Raw genomic sequence first — 22,875 nt, 5'->3', positions numbered from 1 at the left:
ATTTTTATGGCCCAGGCCGGGAAGTGGGTTATCACTTCTGTTGTCCATCAGTCCCACAGCCACACCAAACTGCAGGGAAGCCTGGGGAAGGTGCTAGAGCTGGATGCCCAGGAAGGAGCGAGCACCAACCTTTTCTGCCGAAGCTGCCAAAAGGAAGAGTCATGTGCAGCTCCAGGAGCTGCAGCGCGTCAGGGAAATGTCAGTGAAGGGAGGTGAAGCCACAGTATCGAAGTCTAAAACAAGTATTTTCGTTTTTTTAAGTAACATCTACAATCTAGAGAAACGAGTGTCATAAGAATGACTCCCGAACTCAGGGATGTTTAGGGTGTATGTTTTCTCTACTTTTCACTCTAGTTCCATACGCGTTTGGGTTTGCAGTTCACTAGAAGAGATTCGGGGCTTTGAGATCACTCCGCTTGTGGCTTGTGTGTTCTGAAACACACGGCGTGCACACTTCATTTCCATAAACAGGGTCCTAGGAGATGTAGTTGTTAGGTTTGTGTGTATGTTTGTTTTCACTATAAACGAGTCACTAGCCAAAAATTAACTGTATTCCCCACTGTCTTCTTCCCTTCTTGTAATAATGGAAACAGATTGGAGTAATAATTAGTTTGCCAAATGAACTGTGTGCTTGTCACTCTCAGAGAATGATCTACCGTCCTGCCATATAGGCATCACCTGGGACTTTTTTTATTTTTCTCTTTTTAAGAAATGCAGACTCCTGGGTCCCTCTCCAGACCTGTGGAATCAAAACCTGCATTTTAACAAGATGCGCCCGCGCCCAGGACCTGTGTGCTCTGTAACGTTTGAGAATCCCTGATGTCGATGTTAGCGGGATCTAAATCCCTGATTGGGAGTTAGGTGTGACTGACTTCATTTATTTAGGCTTTGTAGTCATTGAATAGGGTGTGTGGATATTTTAAAGTCAGAAGCGAAACAAAAATTTACATTCATGCTGGGTTTTTTTTGTTGTTGTTTTTTTTTAAGTAATCTGTAAGCCTAATACAGGGATTGAACTCACCACCTCAAGATCAAGAGTGGCATGCTCTGCTGACCAAGCCAGCCAGGCACCGCTCTTCTGCTGTCTTTTCATGGGGAGGTGGAATGGAAAGGGGAGAAGATGTTAGAGACCGGGGTATCTTCAGAAGGGTCTGTGAATGCTGATTTTTTTTTTTTTCATGCTCTGACCTTCTTCAGGCAATTTTAGCTTTCTTGCCATCATTATGGTCTTTGGAAGTATTAAGCCTCAGGGAACTGCATAACCTGTGGCACAGGCAGCCTTGAACTTTTCCACGTGTTAGGGAAAACTGATAGGAAAATTGAACAGTAGAGTCTGCTTTATAAGCAAAAAGGTTTTGCTCCCCAAAAGGGAAATTATCTCAAGATCTGATACACGTATCACCTTAAAGATTACATTCTGTAGCGGTGTATTTCAGACATTCTCTTTGCATGCAGTTGACTTTTGTTTTTACAAATGAACACAGGGAGAGTCTGACTCTGCATAGAGTAAAGGCTGGACTCTGGAGCCAGGCAGCCTGCTTAGGTCCAAATCCCAGCTCTTCCTGCTTAGCCGTGTGGTCCTGGAAAGTCCCACCGCTGCCCTGGCTGAGTTTCCTCATCTGTGAGATGAGTCATTCTAAGTGGTTCATCCTCTTGGCAGATCTGTTAAGTAGAGGCCCAGGTTGGACCCTTCCATAGTCATGTGACTATTGGATTGACATTGAAATGAAATATGAAATGAAATGACAATTGAAATGAAATATTCGGTTGACATTGAAACAAAATCAAGGCAGGTTTGTGTTTCAAGTAACTTGAAAAGTTACAAGCTTGCTTTTTTTTTTTTTTTTAATGGGTTTTGCCCTTAACTTGCTAGTGAGCTGTTATAAAATACAACTACGGTGGGTTCAAGCGTTCTGAACATAGCCAGTTGGCATCATCCTCGAGCACTGTGCTGGCCTGCGAAACTGTGTAGAAAAGTAGCGCTGTGCTGTTGTGGGGCCCCTGCGTTCTGCTCTTTGACAGTCTTAACATTTTCAGTGTGTGCTTTCCTTGGAATCAGGTGTCCAGGTGGGAGAAATGCTTGTTGAGACAGGGATTTTAATGTTCTGGGGTTACTTACATTTGATTCGTGGCACCTGCTTTCAGAGCCTCTTTCTGTTTAGCGTTGTGCGTTCCAGGGGCTCTTGGCCTTGACCAAGTTGATTTGATTTCATTTCACTGAAAAGCTTCAGTTCATGGAGGCTTTAGACTTTGCTTTTGAATCATACATTTTATTTCTTTAGTGTCTTCTGCGGTTCCTGCTTTTTCTTTATTTTGGTGGTTCCGTGTCGTGCCACCTTATAGTTGGACATTTTCAATCTTGTACGATTCCACAAGCTATTTTAGAGAAGGAGAATATAGAGGAAAGTCGTCAACAGAACGAGAAAGCCGTGCACTGTTGAGAGACCCAGACCTGCGAGTGGAGAAAATTAAGATCGTTCCTGCCTTTGGCCGGTGCTGTTCAGTATGGTAACCACCAGCCACATGTGACTATTTAAATTTCCAGTTCATTCAATTTTTTAAAAGTAAAAATGAAAATGGACTTAATCAGTCATACTGTCTACATTTCAAATGCCCTGAAACCCCCTATGGTTGTGGCCGTGGCTGTGGTCATTGGTATGGGACAGTCCAGACGTAGCATGGAGCCATCGGGGCAGACGGTGCCATTAGCGCCTCAAGACTCCAGAGACATAGGGCAGCCTTTTTTAAGAAAGTGTGTTTGAACTCTGGATTAGTTTCACTTCACCCAAAGGAAGTAGATGCTTCTGTGTTTTTGTAGGATTATCGGAACGAAGGTGCGTGGTTCGCAGCCAGAGAGCACCGTTGGAGACAAGCGGAGTCTCGTTTCCAGTGGGTTCGCTGTGCATTAGACCCTCATCCACAGCAGGTCTCCGAGATAACGTGTTCTTGTCTGACTTGAGTCAGGATCTAGTGTCTCAGCCACTGTTTACGGGAGCAGTCAGCCCTCCAGCTGGCGGGTCCGGGGCCCCCAGCAGTACCTTGAGTCACCTTTCCTCTCGTGATTTCTTCCTCAAAGCTGGGAAAGTGGCCTACGATTAATAGGAACGGCTTGTCAACAGCGTGTTGCTAAAGTCATCTGACGACTGGCTTGTATCAAGTCATCATTTCTCGTTCTTCCTTCTTTGGCTGGAAGTTCTCTTACTACGAGTCAGGAACAGGCGGCAGCAGTAAGAAAGCAAACACTCGGCAGCTCCGCGCTCAGCCGCTCGGTCTCCTGTTGAAGTGACTGTCCTGTGGGAAACGCCAGTGTGGCTCCACGGGAGCCTCTGCCTGTCGCAGCACCCGCAGCCGGTGCCACCGCTCCAGGCATGTCACCACCAGAGGGTCTGTCGAGTCGAATGTGCTGGCAAACAAAGAAGGCGACCGAGTGATCCACGGCAGGTCTCCCGGGCCATACACGCAGCTCTCGTGGACGTAGCGGCCTGTGGAAAGAAGCACAAAAACCTAGCTGCCTTTGTGTCCTCGTCAGGTCACATTCACACACAAAAAGGGACACTTTTCCAAGGTCATCTGTAAAGGCCCCTGCCTCGTAGGAGCTCAGACCGAGTGTGATTTCCCAGCTCGCTCTCACGGGGCTTCTGTGTAGGATTTTGAGTCAGTGGGCACAGGGGTGTTGCCGTTCCTCCTGTCCGTGATCTCTGGCGTGTTTAATGGCTACTTTCAGGGAATGCCGTGGAAGGTTCGTTAGTCACAAACACACGAGGGAGGTTTAATAGCACTCATTTGCCTGGCCCACTCTAAATTCTGTGTGAGGGCCCATGAACTTCGTTTTCCTCGGTTGTGGGGAGTTCACAAGAATCGCCTCGGTGGCCACAGGCCCTTGCTACCGTCCATTCTTGCTCTTGCTGAGTGAGTGAGTGATACAAATGGAAGGAATTAAAATTGGAATGGTAGAATCCAGTGCTCAGTCCTTCAGGATGAACTCAGTAGCATGTTTTGTGTGCCTGACGCCGCGCTCGGCGCTTCCTTCTCTGTCGCCCTCCCACCAGCACTGTGAGGTGGCTCCCGTGACCACCTTCGGTTCCCAGAGAAGCAGGCACCCAGTGTGTGTGTGAGGGAGAGGTCTACCCGTTTTGGAGACCTTGCTCTCTGCCCGGCTCTGCCCAGCTTTCCTCTCCACACCAACCTCGTCATCCTACTTCTACAAACCTGTCTGCGAGAACGAGGGGAAAGGGGCAGAACTGCAAGCACAGAACCATCCAGTGGTGTTTGTGAGGCTGGACAAAGGCAGAGAGAACCTTCCCCTGGGGAGCAGGCATTTATCCAGGAAAAGGCCAAGCCGCCGGCACGCAGTGAGCGCTCTGGAAAAGGCAACTGTCGTCATGATTGAAATCTTTCTAACTGATAGACGTTCCTGGTACAATGTCACAGAGTCGCCATAGAATGATACTTCACCATTTGAAAAGTCTGAATATGGGCGCTTGGGTGGCTCAGTCCTTAAGCATCTGCCTTTGGCTCAGGTCATGATCCCAGGGTCCTGGGACCCAGCCCCGCATCAGGCTCCCTGCGTTGCAGGAAGCCTGCTTCTCCCTCTCCCATTCCCCCTGCTTGTGTTCCCTCTCGCTCGCTCGCTCTCTCTCTCTCTGTCAAATAAATAAATAAAATCTTTTAAAAAAGAAAGAAAGAAAAGTCTGACTATGAAGACAAGCAGTCTGAAATACTTAGGACAGAGTGAAAAAAGAATGAGCAGCACCTTGATTGTGTTTGGATAATTCTGTCATTTGCAGACACATGAGTTTGAGCCAGAAGGGTACGCAAGCGAACGGAAAGTCCTCAGTCGGGTTCCTGTTATTTTGGTGATTACAGATAAACTCGTTGTTGCTGATAGCAACAGGGTGACTGTCCCTCTCGGTGTCCGCTCGTCCAATGGAGGGGCAGCAGGCAGCGGCCCCGGGTTTGAGACCGGGCTCCACCGCTTCCTGTGCCACTTCCTGTGACATGGGGAGTGACCTCACTTCTCAGAGCCCTGGGGTTCCTCCTCTGTAAAGTGTGACTATGACGGTTAACAACTGAGAGTCATTGTGAGGATTAACTTCGGGCCCAGAGCCAGACCCCGGAAGGGGGCTGGGTCTGCCCCGCTCGCTGCCAGTGCTCGGCCAAAGGCAGGGGCCATATTCCTGCTTTACTTGTAGACGGTCCGCACACCGAAGTGAGCAAGGGCGAGAACTTTCTGAAGTGTTTACTTTGGAGCAGTGCTGATTTTCGTTAAGATTCACAGTAATTGGGCGCCTGGGTGGCTTGTGGGTTAAGCTTCTATCTTTGGCTCAGGTCATGATCTCAGGGTCCTGGGATCGAGCCTGGCATCGGGCTCTCTGCTCAGCAAAGAGCCTGCTTCCCTCTCTCTCTCTCTGCCTGCCTCTCTGCCTACTTGTGAGCTCTGTCTGTCAAATAAAGAAAATCTTAAAAAAAAAAAAAAATTCACACTAATTGGGCTTTTTGCCAACATTGACGTATTCAGGTCATCGCTCAAAGAATTCAAAATCATTATTATTGATAGCAACAGCCCTTCGTGACTTTTTTTTTAAAAGATTTTATTTATTTATTTGACAGAGAGAGAGACAGCGAGAGAGGGAACACAAGCAGGGGGAGTGGGAGAGGGAGAAGCAGTCTTCCTGCTGAGCAGGGAGCCCACTGTGGGGTCCGATCTTCTTATACTATGAGTGAATCATGGTTTCATGATTTCATGATTTCAGGAAGCATTTGAGCCCCCCGAGCATTTATTGACCAGGCTTGTTCACCCCACATCTGTGTAATGGCAGCAAGCACCTGTTTTCTAAATAAAGGTTGAGGTTGCTCCTTAGGTCCCTAATTGAATCCTGGCTAAAATATTTATTAAAAATATCTAGGGGGCACCTGGGTGGCTCAGTGGGTTAAGCCTCTGCCTTCGGCTCAGGTCATGATCTCGGGGTCCTGGGATTGAGCCCCGCATCGGGCTCTCTGCTCAGCCGGGAGCCTGCTTCCCCCCACCCCCTCTACTTGTGCTTTCTCTCTCTGTCAAATAAGTAAATAATGAAAATCTTTAAAAAAAAAAAAAAAAAGGAAGGGAAAACAAATATTTAAAAAAAAAAAATCTGGGGGCACCTGGGTGGCTCAGTGGATTAAAGCCTCTGCCTTCGGCTCGGGTCATGGTCCCAGGGTCCTGGGATCGAGCCCCGCATCGGGCTCCCTGCTCAGTGGGCAGCCTGCCTCCTCCTCTCTCTCTCTCTGCCTGCCTGTCTGCCTACTTGTAATCTGTCTGTCAAACAAATAAATAAATTAAAAAAAAAATCTGGAAAATTCTTCCAGCCCTTCCGACCCGGTTCCTGTCAGGAGGATGGCTGCGCACACAGCAGCAGGAATTGCTTGTCTTCAAGTTACTCTGGCGTTAGGTGTTAGACTTTCCATTTGTCTGCAACCTGTTTCTTTTAGGTCAGTCTTTTAAATAGGTTGAAAATTGGGTGACCCCAGATCTCCCTGGTCTACTGTAACTCAGGCCCGAGGACCACAGCCAAATGCCCACTGAGAGGAGGCGGCTGTACCCAGCGGTAGCCCCCGCCGTGGCTGGGCAGCCGTGTGCAGACGGAAAGGGGAGGCCGGGTCCCCTCGGACAGGGGCTGCTGTGCCCCGGCTGCCCGCACGCCCATCTGCTCCGCTCCTCCGGCCTTCTCCGTCCCACACGTCGGCAGCCCCACAAAGGTCAGACGCCTCGTTTGCCTTTCCGTGCGGGCTCCCAGAGGGTTTGCATCTCTCCCTGTGGGACCTGTGTACGTGGCACTGTGACCGCTGGCCTCTGGCTTGTCCCCAAGGTCATGTGCTCCTCGCGGGCAGCCGTCCGACCCTGAGCTCCGGGTGGGTGCGGAGAGCGGGGGCCCGAGACCCTGCCGGCAGCCGGTGCTTTTCCAGCCTCTTCGCCACCAAGGGACACCGCCCTCCCCACCCAAGCCGTGCTGTTCTGTATTGTCCTGGTAACTAAAACCTCGGGGACACCAGACAAGAATTCACAGCTCCCCAGGAGAGTCTCCTGAGTGCAAAAAGCAAAAAGACCTTCCTTCAGCAAGAACCACTTAAGAGCCTGCTCCGGACCTTCCCCCTGTGTTACTGATCGTCTATTCTGGTGGAGAGCCCGGGAGACACACAGCGTTTTGAAGTGAGTGTTGAGTGTGAATTCTAGGAGCGGGCGGAAGAAACCCGCTAGCTTTTTGTGTATTTTTATCTTAAAATGTTTAAAGTTGCAGCCCGGTTTTGGCTTCACTTTGTGAAAATGTGTCAACCCAAATACCTAGGATTTGTGCGCTTTTCTGTCTAGGTATTATAATTAAATAAGAAGTTTTTAAAAAATGGACCCCGTGGCATCGGAAGCTCGCCCATCCCATCCCTGTTGTGCGCACGCTGGTCCGCGGCTCCCGACGGTACCGGGGCGGCAGCTGGACAGTTTCCGTCAAACGGGAAGGCTGGCTTTTGGTTTGGTTCGATTTTTACCTTTACATCCGTCGTGAACACGTCCCTCCTCGTGTCTCCATTTCACAGCGCGAACACGTCCCTCCCAGCCGGCGTCCAGGGTGGCTCCCGGGGCATCTGGGGGGGAAGCAGAACAGGCATGGCCCCGTGCGCGCGGGCAGCGCCTCGGCCCTTCCCCTTCCTCCCCGGGCAGGAGTCCGGGGGAGAGGCGGGGCGCAGGGCAAGTCCAGCCTCGCCGCAAGGGCTCGGCTCTCCGCTGTCCCTGACGAGGGGCTGAGGCTCCGGGGGCAGTGGGGGGCCCCGCGCTGGCCTCGTGTCCCGGCGCTGTGCTCCGCTTTCATCCCTTCCCGCAGCCCCAGTAAGTCACTGACCGCCGACTGCGTGCCCTGGGCCTGATGATCTCGGGGTTCTTGGGATGGTCTCTTCCCCGGGACAGCCTCTGAGGGGATTGGGAAGTAGGATTATAAGATCCTAACTGGTTTCGGCACTTGCACTGTCATCTGGACCGATTAGCTTAGCTATTCGAGCCTGAAGCCACATCCCCTGCAGGAGCCAGTCAGCTTTATGCAGAGAGAAAGTAAGTCACGCAAAGAAGGACATCAGCCCTCCCTGTGCCTCTCAGGGAACCTATCTGAGATATCCTGTCTGCCACCCCCAAAATTACTACTTTTAATATTTTCTATTCTTTTTTTTTTTAAAGATTTTATTTATTTATTTGAGAAAATGAGACAGCATGAGAGGGGAGAGGTCAGAGGGAGAAACAGACTCCCCACCGAGCAGGGAGCCTGATGTTGGACTTAATCCTGGGACCCCAGGATCGTGATCTGAGGCAAAGTCAGTTGCTTAACCAGCCGAACCACCCAGGCCCCCCAATATTTTCTATTCTTAAAGAGCCCCTAGCATGTCTGGCACTTAGTAGGTGCGCAGTAGTATCTAATGACTAAGTGAAGAAGCTTCTGAAGATTCATGCTCAGGTGCTGGTAGGACTTCCTTCTAGAGAGGGAACAGGAGCAGCCGGGCTGGTGTGGGAACATGGCTCGCTCCCCGCAAACTGGGGACCCCTAAAACCAAAGGCCTTCCCATACTCAAGTGGAAGGTCTTGCAAAATGCAGAGCTCTTTACCAAGCCATAGAAAACAGTGAAATAGAGTTTTCACTCGAGTAAACTTCTGTCCTTGCCTCTGATTCGAACAGACGCCACATGCCGGATTGTTCTTACCTCTCAGTCGGTTCAGAGTCACCCAGTAATGTCGTTCTGGGCTCTGGATGTCTTTGGACCAACGAAGCATGTCTTTCGCACGGGCGTCAGTCAGGACAAACTCTACAAACTTCCTCGTTAGGACGTAGTAAGCACTTCCAAAATAAACTGTTAAATTATGGGGCGGTTCGTCCTTGAATCTTTTATTTGGAGATATGTAGATATTTCCTCCAGGGGTGGATTCAGGATGACTTTCACTTGTCTGGGATTTCACGTTCGGTGGTTGGACTACTCCAGGAGTGATGTTTTTGTCATTCCATTTGCTTCTGATGTAGTGTATGATTTCTTTGTTGGTTTTGATTGGAAAATCCTGCCCGCAAAGGTTAATGACGTAGTTCCATTGGAATTTGGAATGGACCAGGTCTTTCATACAGTTAATATCTGCCTGGAGTCTTGTAAAGCCGGTGTGGGCCACTTTTGCTCTCTTTGATGAAATAAAAATATTTTCAAAACAGTTCACCAGGGTTTGCACAGCAGTCTTGTACTTCTTCGGAGCCTTTTCATCGACATGAATACAGTAAACGTTTTGAGGTACATAAATCGCTCTGAGAAGCTGTGCAAACATCGCCAGCTCCTTGTGAATTGTTATAATATACGCCAGAGAGAAATTGCCCTCTTCTGCAGACAAGGGTCTGGTTATGAAACGCAACTCCTGGGAAATCCTAGAGCAGTTTCCTGATGTGCGTAAATGAGCAAGAATTTGAGAACCATGAGGGTTTTTACAAAATCTTGCGATTTGAAGGGCGGCCCCTTTCCCTTCAAGTAAAGCTGAACACAGTTCATCTGGATAAAAGCCGCATTCCACTACTGCCGGATAGGTGGGCTCCTCCTCCGCTTCCTCAGGGGTTGGGTTCCGTAAATAAAGAAAAACAAAGATGCATACGGCTGCGCACACGAGGAGCCCAGGCTTTGTGGCTCGCAGCTGGCTCATGTTTCCGGCCTTCTCAGCACCATGGTTTAAAGTGTTTTCCTTTAAGCTTCCTACGAGAAAAAGAGGGAGAATTTAGGGTGTGGCAGCTCTCCCCCAACCTGCAGCATGACTGAAGTGCACGTATTTAAGGTGTATAACGCACTAGTTCTTCTGTACGTCCACACCCGCAAAACCATCACCACGATCGCCGTGACAGTCACGCCCCTCAGCCTGAAAGTTCCCTTGGGCCCCTTTTTCTCCATCCTCCTTCCACCGTGTCTCTGGGCAGTTTCTGATGCTCTGTCACTGGACTTGCTGGCATGTTCTGTAACTTTATATAATGGAGTCCTACACTGTGTGCTTTTTGCCTGTCTTGTTTCACTTGGGATACTCATTCTGAGATTTCGTCCACATCATTGCGTTTATCACTGTCCCAGATTCCATCACGTGAGCACACCCCGGTTTATCTGTTCATCTGTTGTGGACATTGAAAATGTTTCCAGTTTTAGGATATTACTAGACACTGTAAGCATTCATGCACATGTCTTTGGCCCTTTGTTTTTGTTTTTTTTATTTCAGTAGCTTTATTGAAAGGTGTAGCCCTTATTAGCACCAAAACATGTTGGTAGGTGGTTAGGTGACCTCTACCGACTCTGAATTAACACTTACGTATTCAAATGGTTGAAATATGTATCAGCCTTTGGGAAAACTGAAAAACGATCCACAAGTCATGTTTACCAAAGTATGAGATATACTGTGGGTCTGTGGTTTATTTTCCAGGGGTTATTTACCCATAACGTTATGTCAGAATTGGGCACAGCCATCCTGGATGGACTCGGGCTGCGCACTGCACACAGTAGCCATTTGCAACACTTGCGGTGCTGGAGGTCTCCTTATATTACAGCAGAAAATCCTGATGACTGCTTCAGCAAGCTTATAGTCATGATGTTTCATATCTACTTAAGACTTTGTTTTTGGAACAGACGTAGATAGACACTGTCCTGTTCTGCACAATTCAGAGTTCATTTTATGCTGTTACTCTGTATCATGTTATAACTCCTTCCAGTAAAGGAAGCAACATATGGAGAGAAGTTTTGTGATCACAGAATTTGACATGAGTTTATGATTATTTTTAGAGAAGGGTTCAGTGATTAAAAACATGGTATCTTTATCTGATAAAAATTAATTGATAATGAGTTGCCTTTCTGGAACCCTACAGAAATGCACGAATAGGTTTAGTAGCAGGAGCAAAGGGGACCAAAAGCATTTTGATTCATTATTAATGCATGAAGATGTTATCACCTTTGAAATTTAGGAAGAAAACTGATCGGGTAAGACATCTATGTGATAGTAATTACTTTTTTCTTGTTTATAAATCCTGACTCCTGGTTTCCATAAGAAGTCGTATCGTTGCCTGTTTAAAAAGCCCAATTGCTTTTGAGTAGTGTACTAGCTCACACCGACATTAGTCCCATTACCCTTCTGCATCATTATTACAGATGCCATACAGATGAAGCATGGACTAGGCAGCCTTTGAGCTCTCCTTATGTTCTTAAACTGTGAGCCAATAAAAGTTGTAAACGCTGATTGCGGGTTGTGAATTTTAAAAATGTATTTATTTTCCTCTCATAGTTTCTTTTCATCCATCCCGCTTCAAAAATAAAAAGCAGTCACTGCCCAAATAAACCAAGTTACAGTGTTCTTTGCCAGGTCAGTAAACGCTTGTGGATAGCCCCAAACATGAAACCTAATGGCATAATTTTGAAGACATTTTTATAAACTATGTAATACTTTTTATAAACACAAAAACTCTATAATGAACACACTTCCTGTCTGGTCTGTAAAATAAACAAAACCTAGAAATTCGGCAGGAAGGAAATACCTTCCTGAAATTAAATTTAGCTACTTTTATAGATGTTGGCTCCAGGGCACCCACGTACCGTAGTTTGTGGCAGCACGGTGTGACAGCTGTAGTGTGGGGAGGTGGTTTGGGGGCTTGTCCTCTTCAGGGTGGTTTCTAGGCTCGGGGTCAGAGTAGAAGGTTCTGGTTTCGGGGTAGAACTGTTGTTAGCCCCGCCTCACTGACAGGTCACACCCCATGGCAACTGGCTCCGCCCCAGGGAATTGGCTCTTTTCAGTAGTTTGTAATAATTAAATGAGGACTAGTCCCATGTGCAATCCGTTGTCCTTCCGGGCCATCCCTGAGCTAAGTGTTTTCGGTCCCTTCTGCAGCCGCGGGCGTGTGAGCGGGGCTGCGTCCACCTGCCGCCTCTCTTCCCCGGGTCTGGCCTCGTGGAGCTCAGGCCCGTGCAGTCGCAGCTTCCCGCCCGCGTGGCCTCCGCTGCCGAAGCCGCTGTGCCCTCCAGTGCCCTGGGCCGCGGGGTGGAGCTTCGTTGTCCCTGCTTCACCGCAGGCTCTTCCCGGCAGGCCCGCCCGCCCGCTCGCCCCAGGAGTGCGGCTCTTGTCTGGCTTTCACAGGCCAGTGACACCCCCGTGGGCGTGGCATCTGCGGCGTGCTGGCCCGTCCTCTTTAAATGGGTGTGCGCCCCCTTCGGTTTTGCAGACGTTTCGTATCCTTGATTCTTGTGACCTGTGGTGGTTTTGTCTGGGATGTAAACGTGGCCTTTGTTGCCGTCATGAAAATGTAATCGTTAAACAGGTGACTTTCCTATCACTGAACTAATTGCCAGACATGTCCCTGGTGTTTTTCAAGTGTGAGGGATCGGCAGCTCACGTAGCAGGGCAGGGAGACTGATTTTTGGACCCTTTTTTCCCCTCTGCAAAAACTGTATTTAAAATATTTATTTTAAAGACCTTTGAAAGGGGCGCCTGGCTGGCTCAGTCAGTTAAGCATCTGCCTTTGGCCCAGGTCATGATCCTGGGGTCCTGGGATTGACACCCCTGTCGGGCTTCCCTGCTCAGTGAGTTGTCTGCCTCTCTGCAACCCCCCGCCCCACGCACGCACGTGCTTGCTCTCTATCACTTTCTCTCGAACACATAAAATCTTAAAAACTAGTAATAATAATAAAGGCTTTAGAAAGACTGGCAGCGGGGCGTCTGAGTGGCTCAGTGGGTTAAAGCCTCTGCCTTCGGCTCAGGTCATGATCCCAGGGTCCTGGGATCAAGCCCCGTGTCGGGCTCTCTGCTCAGCGGGGAGCCTGCTTCCTCCTCTCTCTCTGCCTGCCTCTCTGCCTACTTGTGATCTCTCTCTGTCAAAAAATATAAAATCTTAAAAAAAAAAAAAAAAAGACTGGCAGTTATCCTTGTGTTTTATGGAGCAGATATGAAGACTGTCCAGACTAGACCCATTTTTTACTATTCCAGTATCTTCTTTCCTCACGTGTTACTGGAGTCATACATGGTTCCTGGAACTATGTATTATTTTGTCTGTGAGTGAGAGCATTCGAAGTCTCTTTTTATTTTATTGTCAGTTACTGAAATTACCTTTCCGGTAATTACCTTACGTACGCTAATAATTACCTTACATACCCTAATAATCTTTTAGTGCCTGCATCCCTGCAGCTTTTGGGAGACAGAGTCAGGGAATATGTTCAGTGCGCAGACAGCTTCTAAACAACGAGTCATGTTTCGAAGATCGTACATTCAGTTGACCGAAGACGTGACATCCAAGAGATAGTAGAGAATCTCTTTCAGTAGAAATGACTGAAAGTTGTGATTAAGGATGGGGTTTAATTTTTTCCCGTTTTTATAGCATTAGAATCTATATAATAGCAGAAATGGTTTTCAGTTAATAGTTCTCAAAATTGGCGTGTTTTGCTTTTTATGTTTTTGCCCGAGCATATAATATTATCAAGGAGTTACTTCAAAACACGTTACTCCCCTAATTACTAGACCAAGTATGGTTTTCTTCTTCTTTTCTTTATCCAGCCACAGTGCCCGCCCCCCACGACAAGCCTTAACAGCCAGAAACACAAGTGGGCAGCATGGGTTCGGTACTGGGTGTTACCAGTAGAACACTTTCTTTAAGGGCAGTCATTTTTCGTTTGTTAGGATGGGATTTATTGTAACGACTTTTCAGGGGAGTTGACAATATCCTGTATAAGCTAACTCTTTTTGCTGACTCTTTTATACTTAGTTTTTAGTAATATCTGTGAGTAAACAGATAATAAATGGGCATCTTTAAAGATGAACTTAAAATATTTTGCCACATGTTCTAGAATATTATTGTTTCGGACCATTAACATTAGCTTGCCCAGATTAAACATCGTAGTCTCCATTTCCTGGACCGAAGATGGGGTGTATGGTAGTACCTGCCCCATAGGAACGCCAGGACACGAGTCCGGGAGCAGGTGGATGTGAGTTTCCTGCTGAGCCTCACCGGGGATGGACCCTCAGCTTGAGCAGAAGTGGGGTGCTTAGTGTTGGCCCCCAAGACTGAATGTTGGCAGTGTCATTTACTGTAGGTTTGTTGTAAAAAAAAAGTCACTCCAGCCACAGCAATGAAAATTTGACGCCTGTTATTTTTGTGGTCTCTGGGCTAAGAATGATACCCACAAGTTAAAAACATTTGGTTTTCTTGAACTCTTTCTGTTTATAACATGACACTAGTTTTGAGTTCAAATGCTGTACCAACTGTCTAGCAAAACAGATGTCATAGTCACAGTAGGTATACAATTTTCAGCTCCAGTACGAAGAGGAAAACTTCATTTTAGGATATCCTACTCAAAACCCCCACAACAAAAATAGCATGTGTATGATTGGCACAAAGTGAGGACTGCGGACATGGCCTTGATGCTGGCTTAGTTGTTATCTGCTATGTGAGGAAGGAGCAGCTGGCGGCATTTTAAATTTAAAAATCTAATCACATGGGTGCCTGCGTGTCTCAGTCAGCTAAGCATCTGCCTTCGGCTCAGGTTATGATCCCAGGGTCCTGGGATCGAGCCCTGCATCAGGCTCTGCTCTGAGGGGACCCTGCTTCTCCCTCTCCCTCTGCCTGCTGCTCCCCCTGCTTGTGCTTTCTCTCTGTCAAATAAATAAAAATCTTTAAAAAAAAAAACTAATCTCAAACTTGAGAACATTCTACTTTTATTTTTTGGCTGAAACAAAGACCTGAGGGCTGGTTTTGAGAGAAAAAGATGCCTGCTACATCTGCATTGAAAAATACTACTCATCTCCCAGTATTCTGTTTTAGAACTAAAGGAGGCAAAGAAAAACATTTTATTTTCATAATTGTACCTGCTCAGCCTCTGCCGTTCATGACCCGGACGCACTTAGTGAAGCACTTTCCAGAAGCTGCTCCTCGAATTCCGAGGGTTGGAATGCCGGCCGCCTCCATGCCTGGTCTGGTTTTTTCTCCCCTCGGTGCTTCTCTTCCCGTGGCTTCCACTCAGATCACATGAACGGAGTTGTTTGGCCGGTTTTGCTACCCTTTCATCCCTGGAGGATTTTATTCTTGTTGGCTCTGACCTGAGGATTGAAAAACAGCGTCTGCTTCTCTGAGTGTTTCTCCAGGACCAGGGCAGCCTGGCCCAGGCGGAGGGCAGCAGAGTGGTCTGGCGTTCTGATGCCTGGACGAGATCCTGGAAGTCGAGGGGCAAATTCTATAAACGCTTTTAAAAATCGGAGGCCAGATGTGGTTATCTGAGCCTTTTTCATTAAAGGGGTAAATGATGAAAGTCCTTTAAAAATCTTTTTTTTTGTTGTCGTTTCCTTAATAGCATTCAGCATAATCCAAGCATTTCAGCGTGGCTCTCCAGAGGGCCTGAGTTCAGGGACGCAGGGGAGCTGTGCCCGGCCTGGTGCCTGGGGGCTCCGCCAGGGGCGGGGCGGGGCACGGGCTGAGGGGGCCTCTCTGTGCCGCCGGTGCGGCTCTTCCCCTCTGCTGTTCTGCACGGCCGGATGCTCTTCCCTTTCCCTTCTCTGGCTTCAGAGCGTCCCTCACTTGCTGTCTCCCAGGCTTCCCGCACACAGATCTGAGAAGAGCCGAGCCAAGAGGCGGGAGTCACACGCCTCCTCTTGAAGGTGTCCAGGCACCTGAGCTTGACATTTAGTCAGGTGGGTCCTGATTCGTTTCACCTGGTTACAGGTGACTCGAGGTGCCTGTGGCTCTTCTGCAGAACAGGTGTCGCCGTTGCCATAGGAAAACTGCGTAATTGGGCCGATGAGGTCGAGTCTCTTTAAGCTCATGGGGCCGCAGCGTGGCTGTGTGTGGCAGGTGTACTTTTTGTACGGAAACAGATTCGTGCCGCCTTTCACTGGTGGCGAGACCTTGTATGTGTTTGTAGGGACATCTTCAGAGGCCAGGAGGTGAGGTTTTCGGGCAAGAATCGGGCAAGGAAAGGCCACCGGCCCCCGGTGCAGTCTTGCACAGCTGTGTCCCCGGTACCTTGAGTGCTTGTCGGAAAGGTCAGCCTGTGGGTGCTCGGGACCCGGGCCCTTCGCAGTGGCCCATTCTGGGGGGATAGGTTCGGTGCTGGACTTCACCTGGGACCTCACATCCTGAACCTGGAAGGGGGGAGATTCTCTAAGCAAAAAGCAGTGGAAGAAACAACTGAGAACACAGAGTGGCCTGCGCACAGCTCTACGCTTCCGTAGCTCGAAGGGAAATACAGAATAAAACCAAACACGTGGGAGGAATTATTGTGATACGTGGACCAAAGGTCAACAGGCCTAATGTGTCAGCTTCTTACACAGATTGGTTAAAGTAAAAATTTTTTGGATGAAGATCCTAATAAGTAGGGGCGCCTGGGCGGCTCAGTGGGTTAAGCGTCTGCCTTTGGCTCAGGTCATGATCTTGTTGTCCTGGGATCAAGCCCTGCATGGGGCTCCCTGCTCCTCGGGAAGCCTGCTGCTTCCTCTCCTCCCACCCCCGCTCATGCTTGCTCTCACTCTCTCTGAAATAAATAAAGTCTTTAAAAAACATCCTAATAAATAGAGTGGACCTACAGCATATACACGTAATGCTCGAGAGGCAGTAGGAATGTGGTGGGGATTTGAGTTTCTTTTTTTTTTTTTTTTTAAAGATTTTATTTTATTTTTTTTTATTTTTATTTGACAGACAGAAATCACAAGTAGGCAGAGAGGCAGGCAGAGAGAGAGGAGGAAGCAGGCTCCCTGCTGAGCAGAGAGCCCAATGCGGGGCTCGATCCCAGGACCCTGGGATCATGACCTGAGCCGAAGGCAGAGGCTTTAACCCACTGAGCCACCCAGGCGCCCCGGGATTTGGGTTTCTTAAAGCCAAAAAGGAACTGTCTTCTTTTACCTTTCAGATCAGTGTAAGTGTTTTTGTTCCTTCAAATTATATGGTGTGATGGGAAGTCTTACATGTGGTAGGAAGTGTAAAGTTCATAAGACTTTTCACGAGAACTATTTGGCTTTAAAATTTTATTCCCTTTCATCCTGGTTTGAAGTATTTCTTTGGGTCGTGTTTTCATTTATGCATAGAGCGATTATTTCCTGGTGCCCACTGTGTGCAGGACTCAGCCACAGCCGAGGCGGATAACGACCCTTCCATCCCTCTCGGGGCTTCCGGTGTGACAGAGGGAAGCATTACTTTAAAAGTCAGTACCCACGTGCGGGCACACGTTCATTTACTACGTGTCACAAAGTATTATGTAGGAAACAGACTTCGGTGATGGAGAATAAACAAGTCCCACAAGTGGGGTGTTGGGGTCTGAGATGCACGCCATTGGGTGTTCATTGCAAAGATTATTTGTAAGAACAGTGATTGAGAAATTACTTTTCCATTGTGCAGGATACAGATCTGCAGGCACAAGAGCAGAGTAGCATATTATCATAATTTTACCCATTCTCTTGGCCCTTTTTTTTACAGTTCTCTCGGCTGGCTTGTTTTCCCCTAATGCTTAAAAAAAAGTTAATATCCAAAGATCAAGAATATATAATTTCTTTTTCTTTTAGCTTAATAAGCATTTTCTACATTGTCAAACTCTGAAATAACTATCTGCCTGCCCTTTTTAAGAATGTATTGTGATTTACTTTCCCCATCTTGGGGGCGTCTAAGTTATAAGTGATGAAAGGAGGCTAATTTAAAATAAATACATGATCTCAGCTGTGCAATAACAGTACACCTAGAAAAATGCATTTGCAGGAGAATATGGGTGTTTTCGCTTATGATATGAGTTACTTTATAAGCAGAGAGGGTCCGTCCTTTTGGGTCAGCCGTGTCTCTGCTGCAGCCCTCCCCTCACTTTCAGAAGAAGCCCTCCCTCACCCTGCAGAGAGAAGAGCCCTAGGCGGGCAGCGGGCACTGTGGATGGAAAGCTGCTTCCTGCCCTGGCTTCACTTGCTCCCAAGGAATGGGCCACTCGTTCAAGTTCCTGGAGGCAGAAGCCTGCCAGGGTCAGGCACACCAAGCAGGACAGCGCCTACTGCCAGTGGGAACTCATGTGCCCAGGCTCTAAAGGGCAGCCCTGGTCAGGTCCCAGCAATTAAGGCCTCGAGAGCATGGCTTTAGTATTAATGGATCTTTTGAATTTGGGGGAGAAAGCAAGATACCTCAATTTTTAGTACGAAAGGTGTTCCTGACTTTTTATGGTCAGTGGCTAATTCAACTTTAAAGCTAGAACTCTGGGCACAACACACCACAGCTGTAGGTAGAATGGGGTCCACAGTCCGATCTAGACAACTAAACAGTCACGTGTAGAGGAGGGAGGGAGGCTGCTGACCGTCGACACTCCGGGAAGGGGTGCGGGGAACTGGTGGAAATCAGCCACGGAAACCCCGGGTGGGGAAGGAAGCGGGGCAGGCTAATGGAACAAACGGGGACTCCTTTCTGCCTCTTGGTTGCGTGCTCGGGAGGGTTATTGACGCCATAGCCCCAGCCCCCCTGGGCCGTATCCGCCACATGATTCTGTTCCTGCGGATCCCGTTTCACTCCCTTCTCAAGAAGGAGATCCCCCAAGGGAAGGCTCTACCCAGATCTCCCCCAGCGTGGGGCTTCCCTGGGGGCCTCCTCCTGCAGAGCCTGGAGGCCTCCCTGCAGTGATGGCGACAAACAAGCTCCTTTTCTTCCAAGGCAGTCCCAGCGAGGTGCCAATAGCCCCCCTTCTCTTGTTCGTAGGACTTCTCTGTGGCCCTGATCTCAGCCTTTGTGGGCCAGAGGGTGGGGGTGGGGGTTCTCTTCAGCTGTGACATCTTACCAGATCCCCCCTAGGAAAGGAGGTGTCTTAGGTCTGTGCAGTGGGTTTTGGGGGTGAGAACCACAGTAAATAACCAAGCTAAGGCAGCCCCTGTGGGTCAGCCCGTGTCCAGTGGCTCTCCTGTGTGTTGGGAGGTGCTGGGAAGAACTTGGCAGCTTTTAAGAAGAGGACTCCCGTGTCTTGTGCTGAGAATGTGTTGTAGAGATTCTGGGTGCAGTAGGTCTGTGGCTGTTTCTCTTCCGGGCAGGATAGGCTTTCGAGGCCTCCCTGGGGTCAGCATGTCGTTGTGCTCACGGCTCACGCTTATTCCAGCAGGCTGGTAGGGCTGCGTGGCCGATGGTAAGGGACAGACCTGGGCAGTGTCAGCAGAAATCGTGTACTCTTTTCCGTGGAAGGGCACAGAGACTCCCTTTGTCCTCAGGACACATGCAGCCACGTGTGTGTGAGGTTTCTCCCAGGGAAGCTAGTTAGAAACGCAGAGATGTGTCCTGGAGACGGTGTGCATCAGGACAGGTGGTGCTCCTCCAGGAAAGCGCAGCCCGCAGCTGTAGCCCCTCTGGCTGACTGTTGGGTACCCAGCCCTGTGCTCCGCTCCCTTAGCCGTCGCCCTGAATTCTCACCTCCCCCCGGCCGTGCTGGGACTTCAGTTTACTTCCCATTTAACAGATGCGGTAACTGAGGCCCAGAGAACGCACAGGTGTGTCCGGGCTTTGGGACCCACAGGAGGAGAAAGAGCCCAGAACAGAACAGATGCTGGCCCCAATCCTTCCCTCAGCGGGGTGGGCTCCCCAGGCGGGCCTTTGAAAATGCAGGACCCCCACCCCGCCCCACCCCCATGGGAACGAGAGTGGGCAGGCCCAGGAGAGAGCTGAAGGGCAGCCCCTGCCTCCACACAGGTCCTTCCGCCGTCCTGCTGGGATGGAACCCTGTTCCCCCAGTTGGCCGTCTTCCCGGACGCTGGAGCAGGGTTTCTCGAAGCAGGGTTCCCCCACAGGCAGCGGCCGCATCACCTGAGAACGCGTGAGATATGCGGGTGACGGGGCCCCGCCCCGGAGCTCCTGAACCGGACACCGGCCGAGGGTCCCCTCGCTCCCGGAGACCCTGACGCCAGGTCCGGCTGGCGAACGTCTGCTCTGTCTGGGACGGAGGCTGTGCCGGGGGCCAGCGGGGTGCGGCGGGCACAGCACGGGCTCTCGGGGAGTGACCCTCCCGAGGCGAGCCGGCAGCAAGTGCTGACGGACAGGCCGGTCCCTGGCGCAGACGTGCCCTGCAGGCCCGGCAGCTGCGGGCGGCTGTGAACGGGGCCCTTCTCCCGCCGCCTGGAGGTCGGGGCCGCGGGGCACACCTGGATGGAAAGAAGCCCGATGCCGTTAGGAAATGGTGGGACCCTCCGGGTTCGCAGCCACCAGTGTGGGGCTCGCCTTGCAGAACCCCTCTCGGGCCTGCCACGCTGCCTGCGTACACAGAACTGGCCAGAGCAGGGCTGACACTCAAGCTGGCTCAGCCGAGACCCAGGCAGGAAGTTCCCGAGGGTTCACAGAGCTGTGGTTGGGCTTGGGGAGCGTCTGGGGGGTAGCTGAGCGGCCCTCCGCGTGCTGATGGAGTCTCTCCTGTGTTCTGTCCTCTCCAGTGCGGAGCCGCCTTCCAGGAGGACGATGTCATCGTGCTCAACGGCACCAAGGAGGACGTGGAAACACTGAAGGGGAGGATGGAGGAGAGGAGGCTGAGGGCGAAGCTGGGGAAGGTAACGGAGCCCCGGGGTCCACCCCCGTCCCCGGAGTCTTCAGCTGCCACCTGCCGCCTCTGCTGCAGGGCCGTGGCGGACCCCGGGACTGCACCGCAGGGGCCGGCTTTTGGGCGCGCAGTGATGGAGGCACTTGTATGGGCTCGACGGGCCTGGGCTCACTGTGGGGGGCACGGCTGCTTCTTCTGTGACGTGGGCCTGGTGACAGCACGTGCGTGGGGTGGGGTGCTCAGGAGGGTCACCAAGATCGGGCCCGGTTGCAGCCCGGCGGGGAGGGGGTGTGGCCGCCACCCCCACTGCGCTGTGCCAGCTTTAAGAGTGTGTGTGTGTAAGACTCGGACAGTAGGAGTGGACAGCACATCCAGAGAGCCTGTTCATCCAGGTCTGAACGTCCTGTGAGTCCCCTGGAGATCTGGGGGGCCTGGGAGCCTGCGACCCCCATCCACTGCTGAGGCGCCTCAGGTAGTGCGGGGCTGAGCAGCCTTCCCACGCCTGGGGGCCGCCCCGGCCTTCCTGAGCCCTGCCCGGCCTCTAGTTGGGAGGGCTGCCTCTGCTCTTCAAAGGGAGGCCAGTGCTAGGGACCCACGGTCGCAACTAAAGCTCTGTGTGGACACAGACGTGGTGGGAGGGCTTTGTTCTGTGGCCCCAGGCCTAGGATCCTGTTCCATAAGCGGGGGATTCATTGCCTCCTGACTTGGCCTAAGGACCAGGCTCAAAACGGTTTATTAGCTAAGAAGTCCTTCTATGTGCCATCTGTTATGGGTCCAGCAGCAAATTTTGTTATTTCTTAAATATTTACAAATGATCCCTGTGATTTTTGTGAACAGCAAGTTTTTCATTCTTCAAACAAAGTAAGTTAGGGGCGCCTGTCTGGCTCAGTCCGGAGAGCACGGAACTCTAGATGTCCAGGCTGTGAGTTCTAGCCCCACGATGGCTGTAGAGATTGTTAAAAGATAATTAATTTTTTTAAAATAATCACAATTTTAAATTATAAGATTAAAAATACAAAAGAAGTTAGATTCAGGACAAATGTGGGAGAAATTTTGTGATCAGAACTAAGAGGAATGTTTTTAAAGCATTAGGAAATGCGTTTCAGTGTCCTGAGGACGATAAAGTAGTGGGGAAAATTGCCTGCCTCAGTGGGGCATCCATGTATCAGTGATGTAATCATCAAAGATTTTTCGGAGTTGTGTTTTTCTGATCATCGCAGAGGAAAGAACAGGACCCTACGCCCCTCGGAATGTAAATGCACTCGTTCTGTTGGTTTTGTGTGATTTTGTTATCATATGAGCAAAAAAGAAAAAAGCTTGAGAGAGTTTTGACAGTTATCAGAAAGGATCTGCTGGTTCTTCCTTGCTGTCATTGATCAAGCTTAGTTTTTATAAAAAGCGCGAAAGGAGAAGAAAAGTGTTTCCGAGGCTCCCGGCATTTGTATCGTCATTAACGGAGCCGCTGCGGGGAGCGGGCTCCAGTCCCAGAGTTCCCGCTGAGGTGTTGAAAGCCCAGTGGGGCCAGCACACCCCTCTCCGCAGCTTCTGGGAATGCCTCTTAGATACTGCTACCAGGATACCAAAATATTTCCCAAATACGCTCTCAGCCGAGGACAGGACCTGGCATTTCTTCTCCGACTTCTATTGCTCTTGCTTTTATAAACCTCAGCTGTGAATGAAAGGCTCCAAAACCCAGTTGTCTTTCCTTGAGGACTGGGTATCATCCTCAGGGATCTGAATGTGTGCCGTGCATGTGTGAAGCAAACAGGAAGTTTCTGTGTTGTGTAGAAGCATTACAAGTCATTTTGCCCGTCTGTATTACAGGCTCAAGGTCTGCTCCCCAGCCTTGGGTCATAATCAGGCCGTGTGTCTTTAGCGCCACCTTTTGGATACTTAGGAAAGTGCATGTTAAAGTAAATTCTCTGAATAAACATCCTTCTGTTCCTGCTCTGAATCCCTTCTGACACAGCTGTGTGATTTTAGAATGGTTAGTTTCGTTTCTTAAATTTTTGCTGACCAATATCATTATTCTGAGTGACAGAATTCTAGTGCCTAGAAGTCTTAATAGGAGTAATCCAGAGTTTAGGAGGATGGGCTCAAGTGTCCTTTAGCATAGCGTCAGATCTTTGTTTGTTCTTAGTAATCTCTACACCCAGCGTGGGGCTCGAACCCATGACCCCATGATCAACAGCGGCGCACTCTTAGACTGAGCCAGCCAAGTGTCCCTGGCCTCAAGTGGGTGAGGCTCGTGGGTGAGGCTCGGTGCGTCTTAGACAGGCTGGCCTGCAGTGCCCATCCGTAACCTCGAGGCTCGTGGACTCCCTCTTCCGTGTGCGGTAGTCACCGCTGACGTGGTTA

The 22,875-nt window shown here is 49.8% G+C and overlaps 2 protein-coding genes across 3 annotated transcripts in view; one reads left to right on the top strand and one right to left on the bottom strand.

Annotated features, from left to right (window-relative positions):
* The window catches only part of RTF2 (replication termination factor 2), a 40,936-nt gene that overhangs the window by 15,766 nt on the left and 2,295 nt on the right, over positions 1 to 22,875 (top strand). For both annotated transcript variants that reach the window (XM_080814367.1, XM_080814366.1), the window contains exon 6: positions 20,414 to 20,527. In XM_080814367.1, the coding sequence (XP_080670493.1) occupies positions 20,414 to 20,527 (114 nt within the window). The remainder of the gene's footprint in view (positions 1 to 20,413; positions 20,528 to 22,875) is intronic.
* LOC308349840 (beta-1,3-galactosyl-O-glycosyl-glycoprotein beta-1,6-N-acetylglucosaminyltransferase 7-like) lies at positions 3,259 to 9,685 on the bottom strand (the record flags this gene model as incomplete). Its single annotated transcript, XM_080814709.1, has 3 exons — positions 3,259 to 3,482; positions 7,519 to 7,614; positions 8,716 to 9,685. 3 exons carry the CDS (start codon positions 9,683 to 9,685, stop codon positions 3,259 to 3,261), a joined length of 1,290 nt encoding a protein of 429 aa, XP_080670835.1.

Source organism: Martes martes (genome assembly GCF_963455335.1).
Source record: "Martes martes genome assembly, chromosome: 9".
NCBI classification, from domain to species: domain Eukaryota; kingdom Metazoa; phylum Chordata; class Mammalia; order Carnivora; family Mustelidae; genus Martes; species Martes martes.
This window is presented reverse-complemented; position numbering and strand designations above follow the sequence as displayed.